Here is a 23,907-nt window from a genome sequence, read left to right on the forward strand (position 1 = left end):
AGGGCTAAACTAGTCATTGTATACTTCTTCCATATTTTAATTTAAAAGTTTAATAGTATGATCTTTTACTTTTATTTTATTATTTTTTAAAATCAGATTTATTCTTTCATTAATTATTTTATTAGTTTATTTAAAATAATTCACCATCAAACAAGCCCCACTTATTTTATATTCAGATCCCGCAAATTTCTCCATTAATAACGGTTAAGATTTAAGAAAAGTGACCTCATACTCTTTCTCCATGACCATTAATTAATGTATAGAAAAATAAATATACTGTGATTTTTTTTATATATAAATGGTACAATTGGGAAGATTAGAATCCTTCTTAATATTTTGTAAATATTATTCAAATATTTTTAAAAGTTTATTTAAAAATAAAATACTGGCAGGGTGAATTTTGACTTTAAATATTGAGATTGTCAACCTTTTGGTTCTCACTTTGAATGATATTAAATTAAATTATTTGCATTTTATATTTTATTCAATTAACTTATAATAACAAATCTATTCATAATATTGTGTTTATTTAAGTAATTCACTAGTTGATGGAATTTAAAAATGACTAGATTTATAAAAAAAAACTGACTGTCTCACTTAATTATTAATCTCTTCTAAAAACTGTTAAAATAAAAATTATTTTTTAAAATCAAATTAAAAAAAAAGTCCTAAACAAATATAATTTATTTTAATTTTTAATAATATACTTTTTTTTAACAAATAATTGAACTACAATCAACTCAAAATTATCACAAATCATTTATTCTATTAAAATTTTAAAATTATTCACTAAAATATAAAAATATGTTGTTCTCTATTTCTCTTACATGTTTAAATATTAAGAATATATATTTTTATATCACTCATAAATTAATCAAACCAAAATTCACATTAACATTTAAAATAATAAAAGATATTATTTAAGACATTAAAATTCTGATTTTGTTAAGCTAAGTGTAATTTAGACATATTTTCAAACATCACAATTTAAGACTTTTTATTTTATTTTTATTTTTTAAATTCACCTACATCATCTCATTAAAAAAAACATAAAGAAAAAAAAAAAAAGAATTCTCAATTTAAGAGAAACAATATTTTACCTTAATTTAAAGATAATCAAACCCAAACAAATAAAAAATAAAAAAGACAATAATTTAAAACAAATAAAAGATTCCTTATTATTAAAATTAAACAAAAAAACAAAATTTTATATTAAGAATTTTAAAATTTATAAATAAATAAAGAAAATATTTATACAGGTGGGTGTTGGTTAAAGCTTCAATTTTGATATAATAGGTTAATATCTCAATTGACCCTATAATAAATAAATAAAAATCTAATTTGATAATTTGACTAATTTAAATAAGATAAACCCAAAAACATTCAAAAATTTCCTAAAATAAAAAAAAATACTCCATAGAAACCCATTAATTATATATAGAATTAAAAATAAAAATGGAAAGAAATAAATAAATAATATACCAATCTTGCCCTAAATAAAAACTTGATAATTATTTGATACTAGCTAAGACCTTGACCATATTTCTCAATCTCTCTTCAGATGGCGAAATCCAACAATCAGACTTCTCTCTATCTAACTCTAACCGGATCTATTCTAGGTTTTCTTCTTCTCTTCTTCACCTATTGGTTCTGGCCCGACCCATTACCAATCCACTATCCCCAATTCCAAATACCCAACCCGATACACTTCACCGACGGCATCACATCCTGCCCAACAACCACCACCACAACCACCACCGACCGCAGCCACGACCCAGAAAACCAAACATTCTACGACGATCCAACAATCAGTTTCTCAATCGAAAAGTCAATAACAAACTGGGATGAAAAACGACAAGAATGGCTAAATCTACACCCATCTTTCAAACCAGGTGTATCAGAAAGGATACTTGTTTTAACTGGATCACAACCGAAACCTTGTAAGAACCCTATTGGAGATCATCTTCAGTTGAGATTGTTTAAGAATAAAGTGGATTATTGTAGGATTCATGGGTATGAGATATTTTATAGTAATACGTTTCTTCAGAAGAAAATGAGATCTTTTTGGGCTAAGTTACCGGTTGTTAAAGCGGCGATGATGGCTCATCCGGAAACTGAGTGGATCTGGTGGGTTGACTCGGATGCCGTGTTTACTGATATGGAATTTAAAGCACCCTTGGATAGGTATTTGGATTATAATTTGGTTGTTCATGGTTGGCCTGATATGGTTTTTGGTCAGAAAAGTTGGGTTGGTGCTAATGCTGGTGTCTTCTTGATTCGAAATTGTCAATGGTCTATGGATTTCATGGAGGTAACTTTTTTTTTTTACCATTTTACTAAATTGGTTAATAATTCATTCCTAATATGAAATGGGTATCTTATTTTATTTTTATTAGAATTTATTAGGACTATTTGGTTGATTTTATACCTTAATGGTAGTGTTTTATTTAAATAACTTTGATGGGTAGTGATTTTAAGAAATTGAAGAATTTTTTTAAAAATAATTTAAAGGATATTAATATATAATGATAAAATATAAAATTAAGGGTATTTTAATATTTTTATTAATGAATTGAGTGCTGTGATAATAAGATATAAATGAAATTATGTTTATTTAGGTTAAAATTATTTAAATAATTTTGATTAAATAAGGACTAAATGTATGTTTTGAATTTATTTATTTAAAAAAAAGATTATTTGATAAAAGAGATAAGTGATGATATTTTATTTATTTGAATTATTATAATATTTTTTTATATTTAAATTTTATAAAATTAAAGTAATATATTTTAGTATTTTTGTTTTATGAATAAATTTTATTAAATGTAAAATAAAACTAAATAATGAGAGTTGAATGACTATACAAAACTTTGTTTTTAAGATAGTTGTGGTTTCTATTATATATATTTTTTAAATAATGAATTTCATAATATAAATGGAAAGAATATTTATCATTCTAATTATTAGGTGTTTGTTCATTTTAGTGTTAAGAAAAATATAAATGAATTTTGAAAAAGTTAATTTTTGTTTTTGTTTTTGTCAATATCAACTACTAAGGTTTAAACTCAATCAATATTAATATATTTCTTATATTATTGAGATATATATATAAAAAACAATCACATTACTTTTATTAAAGTGTTTTTTTGTTATATTTTAATGTTATCATCTAATAATTCAATTTTATTATTAAATTATTATGATTTTTTTTTTTTTTACAATGAATTAATTTACAGTATTTATTGTTTGTTATCTGTTTTTTGGGTTGTGGACTGACAGGTTTGGGCTAGTATGGGTCCACAAAGCCCAGATTTCGATAAATGGGGTAAGATCCAAAAATCAACTCTACCGGACAAACTTTTTCCGGCGTCGGACGATCAATCCGGTCTAATCTATCTCATCTTAAAAGAAAGAGAAAAATGGGGTGAAAAGATCTTCATAGAGAGCGATTACGAATTATCGGGTTACTGGTTAGGAATTGTCAAAAGGTTGGCTAACGTAAGTGACATGTATGAAGACATGGAGAGGTGGGTTCGTAGATTAAGGCGTCGTTATGCTGAAACTAATCTGGAACATTATGCTGTTCTCCGGGAGAAATATCTTGCCGGCGCCGGAGTTGGTAGTGATAGTTGGAGACGACCATTTATTACCCATTTCACTGGCTGCCAGCAGTGTAGTGGCGATCATAATCCATCATATGGTGGAGATTCTTGCTGGGTTGGAATGGAAATGGCTCTTAATTTTGCTGATAATCAGGTGCTTCGTAGTTATGGTTTTGTGCATCCTGATGTTCTTAATGGTTCTCTTGTTTGGCCTTTGTCGTTTGATTATCCAGTTTGATGAAAATCTTAATCCAAATTCAATCCAATCCAACTGTTTAGATATAGTAAGTAGTGATCATCACTTTATTAGTATCTTTGTTTGATTTTATATAATAATATATAGATGAGAAGTCATCATACCATACTAAAAGAAATGGATGTGAGTGATGTGTAATGTGATTCCTGAATTATGCTTTTTCATAAGAGGGGAGAATTAGTCCAAGCCTAGAAAGGTATTGAGATTGAAGATGTAATTTCATATTTTATGTGTTTGGTTGTTTATAATTATGTATGTTTGTAATGGAAAATATGGAAATGCATGTGTGATCATAATGGTGTTTGTAAGAATTTTTATTAAATTTTAGAATTATATGACATTTTGGCATGAAATGTGATTCATAAATCTATCTATATATAATAATATTTAATTATAAATTACCATGTCTTTGCAGACTCAATTTTGTTAATTTGAGGGTGGACCCTTTACTGAACTTGAAATATTTAAAAAATTAAAGTAATTTATAGTTATAATCTATCAATATAATTACATCATTCTAAGTATTTAAACTATTCAAATTAGCAGTGGAATTGTCAGGTTAGCTCTCATTTATATAAAACAAGTGAACTCGACAGATGTTTTTCTAATCACATAAGATTCTAAATTCAAAGTAGGGTTGAAAGTTCAATTACTTGTGATTCACATTGTTAAAATTTCAAAAAATTTACAGCGAAAGGGATATACTGTTCCGGCTTCCTATTATCTATTAGAGAGAAAGTGGGAGTTGAAGAGTCATTGTCATTGGAGATGAGTTTTTCTTTCTTCTATCTCTTTTCAAATTTTTCCTTTTGGTTTTGATGATGTGAACTTTGTTTTTCATATCGTCTAGCTCAGTTCATTATATATTGTATAATCTCTTCTAACAGGTTGATAAAATGGTCTTCGTTTTGGTTTATAATAAGGTGAAATAGTGATTTTTCTACCGTTCTTGTTTTGATTCATTACCTTAGTTATCATCCTGTTGAAAGAGTTGGTTGTAACCATTTGTGTAAGGTCAGTTTTCAGTTGGGTCTATGATATTATCTATAGTTTTACAAATCTTGATTGGTTATAAGAAACGGTGTTGACGTTGTTAATTCACCGTTCTTAGGTGGAGTCCGCATCGACAGTCATACTCAAGAGGATGATTGGTATTTGGTTGGTAGGGGTGGGCACGGACGACCTCAGGTTCACTTAAGCGATCAAAGGAAGAATGCATTCTTAAAAGGGCCAAGAGAAGTTGAAGGGTCTTGTAAACCGTCAGTATTTAGCCGACTTTCTCGTCCACCTCTTAGGGAACCTATCGGGTCTGGTTTTGGAGCGAATATGTGGCAATCAAAGACTAGAATTAAAAATATTATTAGCGAGAGTGGAAGAAGTCAATACTTGGTGGGCCGTCCAACCCATCCAATCCAAAAATACTGAGTGGAGAAGATGCCGGTTCGCACCAACACAGTTCTTAACTGCACACAGTCGGATTCTCGCACCGTCAATGCACCATCATATGCAATGCAGGCTGGCCTATGAAGACACATTATATGGTTAGACTGGATAGAAAAGATAATGGTCGGTGGTAAGTGTTTCGAATTTCAAACCTTATTAGATTGTCCTAGAGTTGTGGTTATTTCAGAATGTAAGATGGGCAAAAGGAAATCAATCGAAGTGAATGAAAATTACTTGAAGTTGATCCACAAATCTTTTCGATCATCATCATGGAAGAATGAGCGACTTGGTTCCGGTCCTAATAAAGGAGAATTTTGGTCGGGCTATAATTCACATGGAAGGTACATTGCTTTATGGTGCGAGTTCAAAACAATATTTATAATGCCGATTGCAAATTGTATAATTCCATTGGTGGAGGATGGACTTCGCCGACTTGTTAATGGTCGATTGATCGTCACCGAGAAATTGCAGGGTAAGAATGTCATTTCTAATGTTGTAGATATGAATAGACAAGAGTATGAAACTAAATACGTCACTAGGAGGTCTGAACCAGGTTCAACTTATAATGGTATCTGGATTCGTTTATTTGGAATGTCCACATTATTATGGAACTCTAATCTTCTTCGCAGAGTAGGGGATGATCTTGGTGGATTTATTGAGTGTGATGAGAGTTATCAAAGTAAAAACGATGAAGGATGGGTCAGAATCTTGTGGCCCCTCTTGAGCCGAACACTAGATATTCGGAAGTCCTTCTTGTGGATAACAGAACACATGATTGTAAGGTTATGGTTTGACCAGAACGCTCTACTGAGATTTTAATAACGACAAATACTAGTTCTTGTTTGATCCTAACAATGATACCAATATTGAACCTTTATCGACAGCTCATCCTACGAGTCTGACGACATTAGAAACAGGTTGTAAAGGATTAGTTATGACTCCTTTCTACGTGGATCGGATTTGTTTGGCTGGGCTCGCTAATGTTGAATGGTTAACTGTTATGGAGGATAATAAGCGAGTTTTGAGTATTGATGCCTTATATCTTGAGGATGCCACAGTGTGTTTAGGAAAAGAGGCCTGTCATGAGGTTGGAACTGAGGTCATTCCACCGTTATATTCGACTCATCATTCTCATGAGTGTCCCGCCTTATATAAGAGTCATGTTAATGTTATGGAGTATTCGTCTGAGATGCACACGGTTGAGGCAAATATCGAGCATTTTTCTCCTCTTGTACACGTGCTTGAGACTATTAACCATGATTCTCCCGTTAGTTCCCCTATGAGAAATGATTTATATCTGGTCTCATACCATGTCAGGGGGCCCTCGGTCTCATATCCAACCTCATATTTAATTGATAATTTGGAGGATGTTGAAAGGGTTGAGGATGATATTTGGTCCCCCTTTTCTAGTACGGCTAATGTCACCACAAACAAATCGCTTTATCCCATTGACGAGTCGACTGTGGTTATTCATGAGGTTTCTAAGGAAGAATCTGTTGAGTCTAATCCTGAGTATGATGCTGAGGAGGAGGTTTGCGCAGAGTTCTCGGCTCATAATATTATTTTGAATGAGAATAGATCTCTAGTGCAAGAAGTTTAAAGGTATGAGAATGGGGTTTGGCCGGAGATTCCCCCACTTCCATATTGTTATCTTCGCAATGAAATGAAGAAGATTATTTTGCCTAATGGTAATATTATTGATGGAAAACGTTTTTCAAAGCCTAATAGGGCATATTCTAATTAATTTATCTTAATGATTGGAAAAATTGTGGCGTGGAATGTTTGTGGAATTAACGATAATGCAAAACGCAAAATGATAAAATCTTTGGTTGGCACTTTGAACTGTGGTATTTATTATTTCAGTGAGACTAAGATGCAACATATGAATCAATGGATTATTCGTGACCTATGTAATTGGAGATTTTGTGGTTGGGAGGCTCTTAATTCTATTGGGACATCATGTGGGATTTTGGTAACTTGGAATGAAGATTTATTTGAGAAAGTTGACATTAATATAGGTCAATTTTTCGTTAGTATTCAGTTTCGTAACCGTGGGGATAATTTTCGTTGGGTGTTTTCTGCGGTGTATGGACCTGTGCTTTCTAACCTTAAGTCTGATTTTTTCAATGAGCTTGTGGAGGTGACAAATATGTGGGATCTACCTATTATTTTTGCGGGGGATATGAATGAAGTTAGGGTTTCTACCGAGAAAAAAGGGGCACGAAGACTCACAAGGAATATGCATGAGTTTTCTGAGACAATTGAAAATTTGGAGCTCGTTGATTTGCCTTTGAAGGAGGGCAATTCACATTTAGAAGAGGTAACAGACACAATGGGAATGTGCAATCTCGCATTGATAGATTTCTTGTGAGTAACTCGATTTTCCATGGTGTATCTAATGTATTTCAGAAAGTCTTACCGTGGACTTGTTCTTATCATCGTCCTATCCTCATTGAGTGGAGGGAGGTGGTTCCAACTAGTCGACCTTTTAAATTCAAGAACAAATGGTTGACTAGAGATAATTTTATCTCGAAGGTGGAAGGTTGGTGGGCGATGGAGGTCGTGTTTGGTTCCCCATCATCTAGACTATTTATTAAGCTTAAAAATTTACGGAAGATGTTAAAGAGTTGGTTTGTGGGGGATCGTGCATTGTTTCGCTCTAAGGTTGAGGTTTTAAGTCGTGAAATATTATTAATTGATGGTGCAGAGGAAGTTCGTGATCTCTCTAGTACGGAAATTTCTACACGAATTCTTCTAGTGAGCGAGTTGCTTGAACTATGTAAAGAGGAGGAAATTGGGGCGAGACAACGCAATAGAGCGATTTGGTTACGGGAAGGTGATAAAACACTAAGTATTTCTATGGAATCTCTAAAGCACAAGCGAGAAATAACGCTGTTAACTCGATATCCATGGCTGGTGTCGTGCATGAGAACGAACCAAGTATATCTAGTAGTATTATTCAATTTTACAAAAAATTGTTTCAGGAACCATTTCGGGTTAGACTAAAGCTGAATAACATCAGTTTTACACCTATAAATGCAAGTGAGAAATGCATTTTGGAAGCTCTTTTCTCTATCGAGGAGGTGGAGACAACAATAATGGACTGTGGTAGTGATAAGTCCCCCGGGAGTGACAGTTTTACCATAGTTTTTTTAAAAAGGCTAGGGAGTTCCTTAAGGATGATATTATGGTGGCTATGAATCACTTATATCGGTTTTCATCCTTTGAGAAAAGTTGAAATTCTATGTTGATTGTTCTAATTCGTAAGGCAACCGGTACTATCGATGTGAAGAATTTCCGACCCATTAGTTTGGTTACATCATTTTATAAGATTATCTCGAAATGTTTATCAAACAGAATGCGTGGAATTTTAGGTACGGTTATCTCTGGCAATCAGATGGCTTTCATCAAAGACCATCAAACTTTCGACGCGGCACTAATTGCAAATGATTGTATTGATTTGGTTAACTCTAAAGGTGATAAATGTGCTTTTGTTAAACTCGATATCGAGAAAGCGTATGATCATGTTAATTGGGAGTTCTTTTTTGATATTATGGGTAGAATGAGTATGGGGAAGAAATGGATTAGATGGATTAGATTTTGCTTATCGACAACAAAATTCTTTGTTATCGTGAATGAGAGTTCTCATGGTTTTTTTGAGAGTTCAATGGGTTTAAGACAAGGGGAACCTCTGTCCCCTTTCTTATTTATTATTGTCATGGAAGGCCTTTCTAGAATGTTGTCGTTTGCTGAGGACGCGGGTTTGTTTCGTGGGGTGGAGTGCGGTGCGAGACGATCTACATTCTCTGTGTCTCATTTTTTATTTACAGATCACACTCTTTGCATGATTCAGGCTACTGAGAGAAATGTCAAGCACCTTCGTGATATTCTTTGGTTATTTAGAGCGTGTTCGAGACTATGTGTTAATTTGGGTAAGTCTGATATATAATTTTCTTTAATTCAGTTTGGTGTAGGAAAAAGATTAGGCTGGCTTGTATTTTGGTATTTAAAATTAGAACTTTTCCATCTATGTATCTCGGGCTCCCTTTAAGGGCTAAAGCTAGCTCTAAAACTTCTTGGGACCTGATCATAAAGTAAGATGGAGAGGAAGCTTCCCATATGGAAAAGTAAGATGATTTCTAAGGGAGGTCGATTAGTTCTTATCAATAGCGCTCTTTCTTCAATGTCAACGTATATAATGTCTCTAGTTGTCATCCCTAAGCCTGTGGCCATGAAGATTGAGAGAATTATGTGTAAATTCTTATGGGGATCGTCTGATTCTTCATTTTTTCATTTAGTGAGTTGGGATAAAGTTAAATTAATAAAAGAGTAGGGGGACTGAGAATCCGCAATCTTGTTTCCTTTAATAAAGACTTATTATCCAAATGGTGTAGTAGATTTGCAAATGAACAAGATAGTATTTGTGCTAAATTGATTAAATGTAAATATGATCAGGATAAATCTGGTTGGTTCACCAAAAATTCTTATAGACCCGTGGGTTGCAACATTTGGGGTGATATTTATACCATGTGGAAGGTTTATCGAGAGCATTCAATTTTTATTGTGGGTGATGGAAGTTCGATTAGTTTTTGAGACGACATTTGGTGCGGTGGTATATGTTTGACAAAGCTTTTCTTCGAGCTTGCTTCTATTTCTATTTGTAGAGATTCATCGATTAAAGATATGTTTGACATTCAGACTAGTGGTTTTTCTAATCGTATCAGATATAGAAGAAGATTGAACAGTGATGAAAGCATGATCAATGATAGACTTTTGTTAATGGTTAGAAATAAAGGGTTAAACCCGTCTTCTCGAGATTCGATACGGTGACGTGATCTGAATAACTTTCATATGGGACATTGTTACACTTTGTTCAATAAGGTTAGTCCGATTGATCTTTGTTGGGAAAATTTATGAGAGTCTAAGATGCATACTAAGATCTCATTTTTTGGTTGGAGTGTTATTCACGATAGAATTCTCACTGACGATAGATGTATGAAAAAAAACATGATTATTCTGAGTCGTTGTCGTATGTGCTATAAAGAGGTTGAGACAACTTCTTATCTACTTTTACATTGTCACGTTCTTGCAAGTATATGAAGTATTTTGTGGAATTTGACTGGAATACAATGGGTTATGCCGAAAACTGTTAGAGGTTATTGGGAGGCATGGATTGTGGTGACTAAAAATGTGATACTTAGAAGATGGGTCTCTATTCCTATAATTTGTGGTGGATTATCTGGTTGGAAAGAAATCGAAGAACTTTTAACAATGAAAGTAGACCGTTAAAGATTATTCACAATGTCATTATCATGACGATGTCGGAAATTAGATCTGGAAAACCAGTGGATTCGTGTGGAGATCTTATTGCTCTTCTGGAAAGATCTTCGAGTCAATTAATTATTCTAATGTAATCAATTTATCGTTGTGCTTAAACAATTTTTTATTAAATGGAACATTTTCAAAAAAAAAAATTCAAGAAATTTAAAGATTAGTCTACAAATAGAAAAAGAAAACAATCTTGCAGATATCCCTACTTCGAGTAAAAAAATCCAACTCCTCATGAGTATGTCGGGCTAGCAACTCATGGTATCTCATCATTTTCTATAAATTTAGACAATTCAGACATTGATTCTCAATCAGAAAGACCTATCGGAGTGAAAAATAAAACTGAAAAGAAAAATTGATTATAATCATCGATGATAAAGACTATGCAGTAAACAAACAAAGAATTTCTTGAAAAATGAGAAACACAAACGAACAAATTAAATATCATTTGGATATGAAAAACAATAACCATGCACTCAAAGACAAGAACCATGCACTCAAAGAAATGAAGAATGAAAACAAAGTTTTATTGCAAGATTCAATTTTCATAAAAGATCAAAATATTCGAGCATTTATTGAAGCTGAATAGACATAATTTTTTTTTAAAAAGAGAGCTTAAAGTAACCAGATCCATTCACAACGGGTCACAATCGATGCATTTTCACAATATTTCAATAATATTGGAAGAAATGATTCTAATTTACCCGATTATTAATCATATTCTTTTATTGATTGTTGTTAATTTTTATTATTCATGTTGTATTTTTATTTATGGTGGAAAATGTAATTTTTATTTTTAAGTATTATAAGAGATGTATTTTTAATTATTGTGGAAATATAATTTGTATTTGTAAGTATTGTAAGAGATGTATTTTAAATTATGGTAAGAAATGTAATTTTTATTTTTAAGTATTTTTAAGAAATTTAATTATTATATTTTGTTATTTTTTAGTTTTTTTATCAATATTTTTTATTATTATAAATTTATGATATAAAAAATATTAATAAAATATATAAGATAAAGCAAAAAATTAAATATATAAATAAATTCTATAGAAAAATAAATATAAAAATTTAATTAAATTAAAAATTAAAGAAAAAAATAAATATTTAAAATAAATGAAATAAAATGTTAAATATCTAAATCAAAAAATAAATAAACTTTAGTTTTTTTAAAAAAAAATTTTTAATTCAATTATGCGTTAGTCTGAATAGTTTAACGCATATAAGCGTTTTTTTTTTTGAAGAGTGAGATGGTGAAATCTCATTATGAGTTTAGGTTTGGCATTGGATTGGAGAGAAAGAAATGAGTATTGATATGCATAGTAACATTGGAGTTGGTCTTACAAAAATAAGCAAAAACATATTTAACTAATAATAGGAAAATAACTAAAAGGAAAAAATTATAAAATATATTTAAATTTAGAGGAAGGATAGAGTGAACATGCTGGAACGATTTTTCAGTGACCCCTCACCTAACAGCAGCCACGTGGATAAAATATGCCTCAGAGAAAAAAATAAAAAAATAAAGCGTGCGCTATTTTCCAGTTTTGATTAAATCATAGTCAGCCTATGATTAAATCAGAGCCTTCTTCTATCAAAAAGAGCTCAAAAGTACGAGCTTTAGATTTCTCTCTCAATAAAAACCCAAATCGAAGCAGACAACGACCTAGAAGATGACTACTGCGAAAAAGACCACCGAGAAGAAGACCACCGTGAAGATCACTACGAAGAAGGCGACTACTGCGAAGAAGACCACTACGAAAAAGGCGACTACTACGAAGAAGACCACTACGAAAAAGGCGACTACCAAGGGCGGAACTAGGATTTGAAATCAACCCGGGCTAATTTTTTATTAAAAAATCTATCCGGACTAGTTAGATAATAATATCAAGTAAACAAAGAAAATAAACCAAGTTTAATGCCACTAGTATCTTTTAGCGACGATAAATCATCAATAACGACGATTATTTATCGTCGTTATTGTCAAATACATACAAAATATTTTGGACTACCCGGGCTATAGCCCGAGCAGCCTTGTACTTGGAATTGTCCCTGGCGACTACCGCGAAAAAGACGACCACCGAACTAGACTTTAATGTATGAATTATAATGTTCTTTTAAGGTGAAGTGTAATGTCTAAATTTTAATGTTATTTTTAAAACTGAAGTATAATATCTTATAAACTAAGGTAAAATATTGGTAATACTTGTCTGTTGGGGACGAAATGGTCCAGATTATATCTATGTTGGGGACAAAATGGTCTAGAATATGTCCATGTTAGGGACGTCAATGTTCGGGACCATTTCATCCCAAACATGATCATGTTCGAGACCAATTGGTCTTGACCATTAAAATATTCAAGACAAATTAGTCTCGAACATGTCCATGTTCATGACCATTTCGTCCCTGACATGGACATGTTAGGGGATCATTTCGCCCCCAACATGGACATGTTAAGGAAAATTTTGTCCCCAACATGGTCATGTTCTAGACTATTTCGTCCATAACATGGACATTTTTTGGAATATTTCGTACCCAACATGGACATGTTCTGAACAATTTTGTCCCCAACATGGTCATGTTATGTACCATTTCGTCCCAAATACGGACATTTTCTAAACCATTTCGTCCCCAATATGGTTATGTTCTGAACCATTTCGTCCCCAACATGGACATGCTCTGGAACATTTCGTCCCCACTCCTTAACATGTTCATGTTTTGGACCATTTCGTCCTTAACATGGTACTGTTTATGACTATTTCATCCCAACATGGTCATGTTCTGGACCACTTCGTCCCCAACATGGACATGTTGGGGATAAAATGATGTAATTTTTATTCATTATTCTTTTTGTTAATACAATTTCTCTTTTATTCTATAGCTTAATGGATCCTGAAGTTCAAATTCCGAAGTTCTGTAGCTTCTTTTTTATTTTGTAGCATATAAAATGAATCTTAGAGAATGAGCATCTCTTTTGTGATTCGATTAACAAACATAGAGTTGTTGTATTCACATACTTGCTTAGTTTGTTATAGAAGAGACTCTCTTGTTGATATTTTACAAAGAGAGACTAAAAGGAAAAAAGTTAGGGATTACAGACTTTTAGTTCTATTATAGCCTGGTCCCCACACTAAAAGCTTCATCCTCTTCAGTTTTCTTTACCCTCTTTTATTCTTCAAGAATGACGGTCATGTCGTTCTTTCACTCTTTTGGAATACCCATTTGATAGGTGTTGTGACATTTCTCAAGGTATCTCAAATAGCCTTTGTAGACACTCATTTTTGTTCCCCAAATATTATTATTTTTGAGTTTATAAAAATATTATTCTTAAGGGCTAATAGCACTGGAATTAGAAATTATTTTAAGGAACAATGCCGTATTATTTGGATCATAAAATAATTAATTGAAGGATTATTTAAAAAAATCCTAGTGTTACAAACAAATAATTAAGGTGAATAATAGATTAAAGGAATTATTATCATTATTTATTAGGTATTTTGGGAAAGATAAAAATTAATTGACCAAAATATATTAATAATTAAAGTTTGAAAAAATTAATCTATTATTATCTATAAATATATTGGATGTTAAAGTATAAAATAAAATACAAAATAATAAATGGTAAGTTGATTAATAATCAATATACTTATTAATGTTATTTTTATTTTATTTAGAGATATTTTAAAAATGCATAAATAAGATGTAATAAATATATATGATTGATATTAATTTTATTTTGCAGGCCTATTGATTTATAAGGGAATGAATAAATAAAAAGACCAAATCCAAAAAAAAAAAATATGAGAGGCCCATCAACAATGAAATCCAAACAGTTGATGGGCCTCTCATATTTTTTTTGGATCTGGTCTTCTTATTTATTCATTCCCTTATAAATCAATAGGCCTGCAAAATAAATATAATATCAATACTATATATTTATAACATCTTATTTATGCATTTTTAAAATATCTCTAAATAAAATAAAAATAACATTAATAAGTATATTGATTATTAATCAACTTACCATTTATTATTTTGTATTTTATTTTATATACTTTAACATCCAATATATTTATAGATAATAATAGATTAATTTTGTCAAACTTTAATTATTAATATAGTTTGGTCAGTTAATTTTTATCTTTCCCAAAATACCTAATAAATAATGATAATAATTCCTTTAATCTATTATTCACCTTAATTATTTGTTTGTAACACTCGGATTTTTTAAAATAATCCTTCAATTAATTGTTTTAGGATCCAAATAATACAGCATTGTTCCTTAAAATAATTTCTAATTCCAGTGCAATTAGCTCTTTAGAATAATATTTTTATAAATTCAAAAATAATAAAATTTGAGGGAACAAAAATGAGTGTCTACAAAATGCCCCTCTTGGACAAAGTTTGAATGAAAATTTTGGTTTTAGTAAAACGCATGTCCAAGCTTGAGTAATAAACACTTCATTTGAATCTCCCAAATTTATTATTTTTCTCGGATTTGTTTACTGAAAACAATTAAAAGATAGAGAGATAAAACCTGATGATGCCCATGTTCACGACATTTCCAACTTGATGCTCGTATGACGTTTATTGGAGAATTCGAAATGCAATGGCTATCCATTTAGTTCATCTTGACAATTATTGGTTTTGAGCTTAATTTGTCCACTTAAACTAAGGACCCTGTGTCATAACTTAATTTGTCCACTTAAACTAAGGAATATCTTTGTAGCTTGTCCACTTAAACTAAGTTAATTCTCTATTTAGCTTGTCCACTTAAACTAAGAAATGAAACTCTTGTGTTTGACTTAGTTTGTCCACTTAAACTAAGAATTAAAATTTTATGGTGTTTGACTTAACTTGTCCACTTTAGTTAAGAAACGAAAATCTTACGTTTTGACTTAGTTTGTTCACTTAAACTATGAACCTGTGTTATAACTTTTGTCTACTTAAATTAAGAAATATCTTTGTAGCTTGTCCACTTAAGCTAAGAAATGAAACTCTTGTGTTTGACTTAGTTTGTTCACTTAAACTAAGACCCTGAAGTGTTTTTACTTGTAACCTCACTATTACTTAGTTTGCCCACCTGAACTAAGAAATATCTTTTAGCTTGTCCACTTAAGCTAAATAACTAAATCTAGCTTGTTCACTTAAACTAAGAAATTTTAAATTACTTAGCTTGTCCACTTAAGCTAAATAACTAAATACTTTTTTATTTTTATTTTAATAAAAATGCCCGTAGTATAGAGGGTTCCTTAATTTTCATCAATTGATTAGTTAACCACACTTTGAGAAACGAAATGTACACCTTCTTAACCTTCTAGGTATTTTAGTGCCTATATGTTCTCATATTTTTGGTGACGTTGGATCAAAACATTTTCAAGAATCGGTTCAGTACATTGTCTCTTTGACTACTCAGAAAGAGACCAATCGTAAGTGCATTTCTTCGACACGGAGTTTATTAATTACGAATTCAAACTCTAGTACAAACGATAGCGTCGATTTTCCTTGAAGGATCCTATAAGCTCGAACATCAATATATGAAGTTCACGTCAAGCTTAATCTTTCAACCACGTACCATGAGGTTAGATCTCGTTTCTCTTTAGGAAGTTATGTGCTCGAACTCTAAGCCTTAAAATGTATTTACTTAGACATACTCGAGGTCTATCTGATAGAATCGATACACTCTTGTTCTTGCCTTTAGCAAATCTGACAAAAGTCTAGGTGAACAACAAGTGGTGATTTCAATATCTCAACCATTATGAGTGTCTTTTCACCATTTTTCTTCCAACGACTGGGGTATATCTGATAGAATCGATACAGTTTTGTTCTTGCATTTAGTACTCCAGACAAGAGTCTAGGTCGAACAACAAGTGGTGATTTCAATATCTCAACCAACACAATATTGTTTAATATAAATTAAAGAAAAAAAATTGACAATAACAAATGGCGGCCATTGTTATTGTTAACAGAAGATTTTCTTATAGTCATTTAGATCTATTATTTCATTATTTATAGCAAATGTCAGCTATTGTTATTGTTAACAGAAGATTTTTTTACAGTCATTTAGATCTATTATTTTATTTATTTATTTTATCTGATATTAATCATGAATAATCAAATAATAACTAAATAATGAAACATACAAAAATTTAATTAAGGAAGTAATATTTAGAAAAATTAAAATTTATTCTGGAATTAAGGACTAGTTTGATCATTATTTAATTTTTTTTTTCATATTTAATCTTTTATTTTGTTTTAGGGCTCTAAAAATCTTAAAACTAATTTGATGTATATAATGTAAATTACTTGATTATAATTTAATATTTTAACGCATGCCTATTAATATTTTAATTGTGCTTAGCATGATTAGAAAAATGTCTAGGATTATGATTTAAGTATCATTTTATAAACTCTACTATTCTTTATGCTTCATTTTTAATTAATGCTTTGAATGAATTGAAACGATTAATATGGTTATTTATATAATATTTTATTTTTTTCATTCAAACATTAATAAGGTAGATCCTTAGCATTAGGATTTAGCAAGATAGGATACAAAATGTAAAGTGTAATAATAATATATATTTTTAAAGGCCAAAATTGTTGAAGTAGAGACTATTTTCTTTTAAACGGGCATGTGAGACATAGCGCCAAAAACCTTTTTTCACATGTAACCAAGCACTGAACCCTTAAAGAATTTCTTTTCAAAAGCGTTATTGTTTTACATGCCAAATAGTTTATTTTTCCTAATTTTATAAAAATTTAGGTGGCGACTCTTTAGTCATAAACTGTTTTTTAAACAATTCCCCAATTTGACTTAATTTTATTTCAAAAATTTTTTAAAGAGATTTTTTATATTTTATATTTATTTCTTAAAAGTCAAGAAAATCGTTTTTTGGGGCAAACGTTTTTAAACGCGTACAGGCTTTGTGATCAAATGGCCTATCTATATCAATGACATTTCCCGTATAAGGGGGCATAAAGTCACGAAAATGTTTGTAGAGGTCATAAGTGTAGTAGAACATAACACATTCTAATCCCAAAATCATTATCATGTATTGATCATTTTCATGATGGGATACCATGAGAGCAAATCCCTAACTTCATTATCATTTTCCACAAGGGTGATGTACCCTTTACATATAAAGGCTCTAATTAAGGATAAAACCTATGTGTCTTTTAAGGTGTTGTAACTTTTAAGACAAGCATATTATATGGAAAACGTGATACAAACGTTTCAAAAGCCAAGTTTATGTTTTTGAGTTAAACATTTAATCCCCAATAGAGTCGCTAGAAAGTTATAACCCCTAGAAAAACCTTTTTGTTTCAATTTCCGTGAAAAGCTCGAGGTTCGAGAAATTCAACCTCGGTTTGCGTGTCAGGATTTTTTTTAAAAATAAAACATTATTTTTAAAATATTTCATTAATTCCTGATAGCTTTTAAAATTAATGAAAAGTAATTAATTTTGGTGTTCAATTTTAAATAATTCGGGGATTTATGATAATTAAATCACAATTTGATTTTTAGGAAATTATTTAGTTTAAATTAATTAAACATAATTAATTTAGAATATTATTTACTTTGAAATAGAGTAACCAATTGATTTTTTTGGAAATCAATAAAAAATTGGCATAGGTATACAAACGTATTGACCATAGTTTTCTTTTTGTTTGTAGTTTGGTGATACTCGGGAGAGAACTTTCGCGCTTCATCATTGGTACTCGTTTTAAAATGGTCTCTACTTATAAAGTTGGATTTTGAAAATCGATTGTATAACATTTTAGTTTTAACCGATTATTCTTCCGGTCTTAGTCATGCTTTTAGGTTTTAACGTTATTTAAAATATTGAAACAACAATATTTAAAATGTTGATGCATGTTGCTGATGATAATTAGGGAGAATTATACTTAAGAATATCAGTCATTTTAAGAGTGTTAGGGTTTACAAATAAATACCAAATAGACCTCATTCAAAATATTGTTTTGTGGAAATAACCCAATTTTGAAACCATTTTCAATTTTTTGGGATTTTTGAAAAATGGTTTGGGTTCCCAAAATTACAAAAAATAGTTTTGAGTTTTGAAAAGTGGAACCAAACAGACCCTCAGGTTCGTTTTTATCGGTCAATGTCAACAGACCCTCGGTTTAGGTTGAGGAGCCTCCCAATCGAGTCTTGGGGTCTTCGGTTTGAGTGTTAAAGTCCCTCGGTCTAGGTGCTAAGAACTGTCGGTCCTTGGATGATCTTACCGATCTAAACTCATCAGTCTTGGGTTAGGTTGTGGCTAAGTCCCTCAGTCGAGGTGTATAAACCTCTCGGTCATGAGATAGCTTTGGGCTAAGTCTCTCAATCTGAGGTTCGGGAGCTTTCGGTCATGGGTTAAGGATTCTTGATCCCAAGTTGGGATTCTCGGTCCTAAGGTCAGACCTCTCAGTCCTGAGGTCCGAAAGTCTCAGTCCTAGGTTAGACCTCTTAGTCTTGGATGAAAATTCTTGGTCGGATTTCTTGATCCTAGATCAAGAACATCAGTCGAATCTCGATCCTAGCTCAAGAACATCGGTCGTACCTCTCGATCCTATTAAAATTCTCGGTCCTAGGTCTTGGTTCTATGTTAAAAAATTTTGGTCCTAGGTTTCGGTCTGGACCGAGGATCCTCGGTCGGATCTCTCATTCCTATGATAACAAGTCTTAGTCCTCAAGAACACAAAAGTGCAGGTTTTAAAATTCATTTTTTTATCTTTAATTCTTTGATTCATGAGTTTGGGTAGCTTCATAAAACTCCCATGAACATATTGATCATCATCTCAAGGTATGAATCAACCTTGATGATCAATTTCTTCAAAACAGTTTGCGATAAAAAGTCGAGTTTTTAATTTTAAAGCTGTTTTGAAGTGTAAGGAGCTATCCAATAGCTTTCGTATACTACATATACTTGATTGATTACCAAAATAAGAACATTGACTGCTTGTTTGAACTAATTAAAGAACTCAAAAATTTTAATTATTTTGAAAATTTTGATTTTGAAAACATGATCGGGATAGATCAAACATGATCCTAACATTTATCCAATATCATTACAATCACGTTGAGAATCTTTATGGGTTGTGATTCAACATAATTAGCCCAAGAACAGAAAACCTGATTTTTGGATTTAAAAAAAATTCAAATTTGTATTTTTGTTATTAAGATCAATTGATCGATTCTATCTTATCCAGATAATTTCTAAATGATCATAGAATCATTATTCAACCATAAAATACCATAAACAACAAACATACAAGCTTATGCAAGTTGAATTATAAAAATTTAAATTTCAAACTGTAAATATGAATTAGAGGGTGATTGGATCCTTATCAAGGATTGGAGAACACTCTTTAATCCTTAGGGAAGCTTTTGGCATACTTAGACCCAAGATTTAAGGCTTCAAACATAAATTCGAAAAATCTGAAAGTTGCAAGCTTAAATGACGGATTTTTAATTTTCTTCGATTTGAAGAGAGCGATTAATTCCTTGGATTGGAAAGTACTCATGGGGTCTATTTATAGCTGTCTAGTGTTAGTGGAAGCTTCAAGTGGCCAGAATAAGCCAAAATTCATTAATTACTTTTGTTTGTTCTTGTCATAAGTCGTCGGAATAGAGACATATCATCCATTTTTTCATAGGGAGAGATGATCATCGTGGTAGGGTGATTATTTCAAGCTTTAAATCAACCGAAATGGTTGATTAATGGCTGAGTTCTAAGTTGGCAAAATCAAAATAGATCTTCATCCTTATCTGTTCGGCGTCGCGATGAAGAAGAAGGTCGGAGATCAAAATAGTGTCATTTTGTGTGCGTCCAGCATTCGCGAGGCATTCTGTCAACGATTCGTCAATACACAGCGTTTCGTCAAAGATCGGATGGACTAAGCTAACGTCCACGTTAGCTGATCCCCTACAGCTCGGGCGTGTGCTCCTTCCGCTACAATAGGCTATACAGCCTGCTCTTGGGCGTTGGATGAGAATCCAACATCTATCTGATTGGCGCGGTTCCTATTACAACTTTTCTTTCTATTTTCTGCTACACCCGATTACAAATTTAATTTTATTTTAAAACCTTTAAGGTTTGTTTGAAATTGATTTTTCTTTCACCCTTTAGGCTTTAATTTTTATCTTTTTAAATACACAAAATATTAAAATAAATATGACAAATATTTTACCAATTTATGTTATATATATATATATTTTTTTATATTTTTAGGGTTAAATAAATAATTGTTTTAAATAAAATGGATAAAACAGTTAATTTTAAATTATTTATTTTTGTCCATTTATTGTTTTCTAAAATTATTTTAGGATAAAATGGGTGCAACATTTATCCAAAATAATTTTATTTTTTGTTTTTTCTTTAACCCTTAATTGATTTGATTAATTAGTACAATAATTAATCATAATTAGTTGTTTTAAATGGATTTTTGTGCATGAGTTTAATTATTTTAATTTTTAAAAATAAATCAAAATAATTATTTAATATTATAAATTAGAGTGTTGATTTTTAATGCTTATATTGGGCCAAAGTGAGGGTAACAAATATTATTAATGTAATGGGTGCCAAATTAAGGATAAAGAAGGTTGAGTTGTATATTGTAAAATATGTTAGGAGATTAGTTGTTTAACGAAGTGAAAGCAATGTATCGAGATGAAAGATCAATTATGGAGGATAAATGTGAAATGAGATGGGCTAGTCAGTTGAAGTGAAGATAAGTATGGCGGGTTGTTTTTTGTAAAATATGTGAGGAGATGAATTGTTTGATCGAAATGAAAGTAAAGTCTCGAGATGAGAGGTCGATTGAGATTAGTGGGATAAAAATGTGGAATGAGATGATTTTGGTTAATCGATGTAAGTAAGGTCACGCTATGAGAGGTCGATTGGGTAATTGATGGGTCAAAGTGAGGGTAAAAGAGTTTGGTAACGTTGAAGATTATTGATTTGACCAAAATAAAATTGTATAAGGTCACACAATATGAGAGGTTGATTAAGGTGTGAATAAATTTGGAATGAAATGGTTAGTTATCTGAAGTGAGGATAAAAAGTTAGGTTCTATATTGTAAAATATGTGAGGACATGGGTCACGAGATAAGAGGTCAGTTAGGGATTATTGACCAAAGTGAAGAGTAAAAAAGATTGGTGATGTTGAAGATGGTTGATTTGACCGAAGTGAAAGTGTAAGGTCACATATGAGAGGTCAATTATTAGGGTGGATAAATATAGAATGAGATGGATGGTTAGCCTAATTGAGGATAAAGAAGGTCGAGTTGCATATTGTAAAATATGTTAAGAGATGAGTTGTTTGACGAAGTGAAAGCAAGGTCTCGAGATGAGAGTTCGATTGTGAATTGATGGATAAATGTGGAATGATGATTAATTAGTCAAAGTGAAATTAAGGTAATGAGATGAGAGGTCAATTTGGGTGGATAAACGTGGAATAGATGTATGGTTAGCCGAAGTGAGGATAAGAATATCAGGTTGTATATTATAAAATATGTTAGAAAATGAGTTATTTGATGAAGTGAAAGTAAGGTCTTCGAGATAATAGAGGTCGATTGTGATTGGTGGATAAATATGTAATGACATGATTTTTGATTAGTCGAAGTGAAAGTAAGGTAAATAGATAGAGGTCGATTGGGAAAGAAATTGATATTGATTGTGAGAAGATTAGTTATTTGACCAAAGTGAAAGTTAAGGTCACGAGATAAAATATTCAATTTTAATTGGTAGATAAATGTGGAATGAGATGATTGGTCAATCTGAGTGCTTTAAGGTCACGAAATTAGAGATCGATTGAGCAGTAATTGACTAAAATGAGGGTAAAAAGTGATTTGTAATGTTTGAGATTTTTTATTTGACCAAAATGAAGGTGTAAGGTTACGAGATGAGAGGTTTATTGAGAAAAAATATGTGATGAGATATGTGAGAAGATGCGTTGTTTTACCGAAGTGAATAAAATATGAAATAATAGTGTTTTATTTTTTATTTTAATATATTATTTATGATTTATTAAAAAAAATTAAAATTGAATACATATTATTATTATTATTTTTATTTGATGTGTATCTATAATCTTCCAAGTATTTATTATATATATACTATAGTATTAAAAACTTCTAAGACCACTCACAACTGAGTGTCAAATAAGGTATCAAATGGGTGTTAAAATAATATCAAATGGTGCAGCAGAGTATCAAAATTAAGTGTTAAAATATGGGTATCAAATTTTGATACGGGACCAAATTTGATGTGGCACAATCACAGCGTGCCAAGTGGCAGTGCTGGTGGTTACTTTTTTTGTTTTTGTTTTCTTTTTTAAATACACTTTTGCATAATAATAATTGATCAAATATATATATATATATATCATTATTTTTTATTTTTCGAGATCTATAAATAGAGACTTGGTTTGTGTCATTTGGACACCAAAAAATTTCTAAAATTTTCCACCATATTATCATCCTTGTTTGTATCACCTTTCTTTTGAAATCTTCAAACTCTTTCATGAATCCTTCACACAACTACAACTTCTTTCGATTAGAGTTTTAAAAACACTACTTAACAAATTACCAATGTTTAGAGTGTTTGTTTTCTTCTTCGTTTTAAATAATATTTGTATGTTTGATTTGCCAAGTGATAAATAATATTGTTTGTGGTTAAAAAAATGAAATTATGTATAAATGATGTGGAAGTGAGAGAAAATGAAAAAGTAATTTTGATACCTTAAAGAACACTCTGCTGTAGGATATGCTAAAAAATGGGTATTAAAATAGGTGTTAAGTTGACGTGGCAGAATATTAAATGAAAAAATTTGATACCCTCTTGTGTTGTAGATAGTCTAATATAATGTAAGATTATCTTAAAAAAGAAATTATTTTTATAGTATTATTGAATTATAATAAAATATTATCATTTTAATTAAATAATATAATGAATATATAAAATTAATATAATATCAAACAAATTAATAAATTAAAAATAAAATTTATAAATTAAAAATAAGTTTCATTTACATTATTCATATCAAATGTAACTGAAAATATATCCATAAATTATTTCTGGATTTCTAAACCTCCAGTTCCAACTTTAGACCAGAAAGTGATTCCAAACTTGGGAAATTTATACTCATATAAAAATCTAAAACAAAAGGTAAATATTCATATAAAATTAATTGAAATTTTAAAATCTTCTAAAGAAAAATACAAACTTTATATAAATTCATATAAAATATAATTTAAGTCTTTTTCAAAAT

The 23,907-nt window shown here is 30.8% G+C and overlaps 2 protein-coding genes across 2 annotated transcripts; both read left to right on the forward strand.

The window, feature by feature from the left end:
- Nucleotides 1-1,532: 1,532 nt before the first annotated feature.
- On the forward strand, nt 1,533-4,103 carry LOC124938181 (glycosyltransferase 6-like). Its single transcript, XM_047478571.1, has 2 exons — nt 1,533-2,311; nt 3,280-4,103. The coding sequence occupies exons 1-2, from the start codon at nt 1,562-1,564 to the stop codon at nt 3,838-3,840; spliced, it is 1,311 nt and encodes a 436-aa protein (XP_047334527.1). The 5' UTR covers nt 1,533-1,561; the 3' UTR covers nt 3,841-4,103.
- Nucleotides 4,104-7,054: 2,951 nt separating this feature from the next.
- On the forward strand, nt 7,055-10,131 carry LOC124939305. Its single transcript, XM_047479790.1, has 7 exons — nt 7,055-7,621; nt 7,711-8,241; nt 8,286-8,447; nt 8,570-9,062; nt 9,132-9,195; nt 9,757-9,837; nt 9,966-10,131. The coding sequence occupies exons 1-7, from the start codon at nt 7,055-7,057 to the stop codon at nt 10,129-10,131; spliced, it is 2,064 nt and encodes a 687-aa protein (XP_047335746.1).
- The last annotated feature ends 13,776 nt before the right edge of the window (nt 10,132-23,907 follow it).

This window comes from Impatiens glandulifera, chromosome 5 (assembly GCF_907164915.1).
Source record: "Impatiens glandulifera chromosome 5, dImpGla2.1, whole genome shotgun sequence".
NCBI lineage: Eukaryota > Viridiplantae > Streptophyta > Magnoliopsida > Ericales > Balsaminaceae > Impatiens > Impatiens glandulifera.

Coding starts and splice junctions, on each gene's coding strand:
- LOC124939305 (XM_047479790.1), top strand. CDS start 7,055: ATGATTGGAAAAATTGTGGCGTGGAATGTTTGTGGAATTAACGATAAT. Junction 8,242..8,285: donor CGTGCATGAGAACGAACCAA/GTATATCTAGTA, acceptor AAATTGTTTCAG/GAACCATTTCGGGTTAGACT. Junction 9,838..9,965: donor ATATTTATACCATGTGGAAG/GTTTATCGAGAG, acceptor TTCTATTTGTAG/AGATTCATCGATTAAAGATA.
- LOC124938181 (XM_047478571.1), top strand. CDS start 1,562: ATGGCGAAATCCAACAATCAGACTTCTCTCTATCTAACTCTAACCGGA. Junction 2,312..3,279: donor GGTCTATGGATTTCATGGAG/GTAACTTTTTTT, acceptor GTGGACTGACAG/GTTTGGGCTAGTATGGGTCC.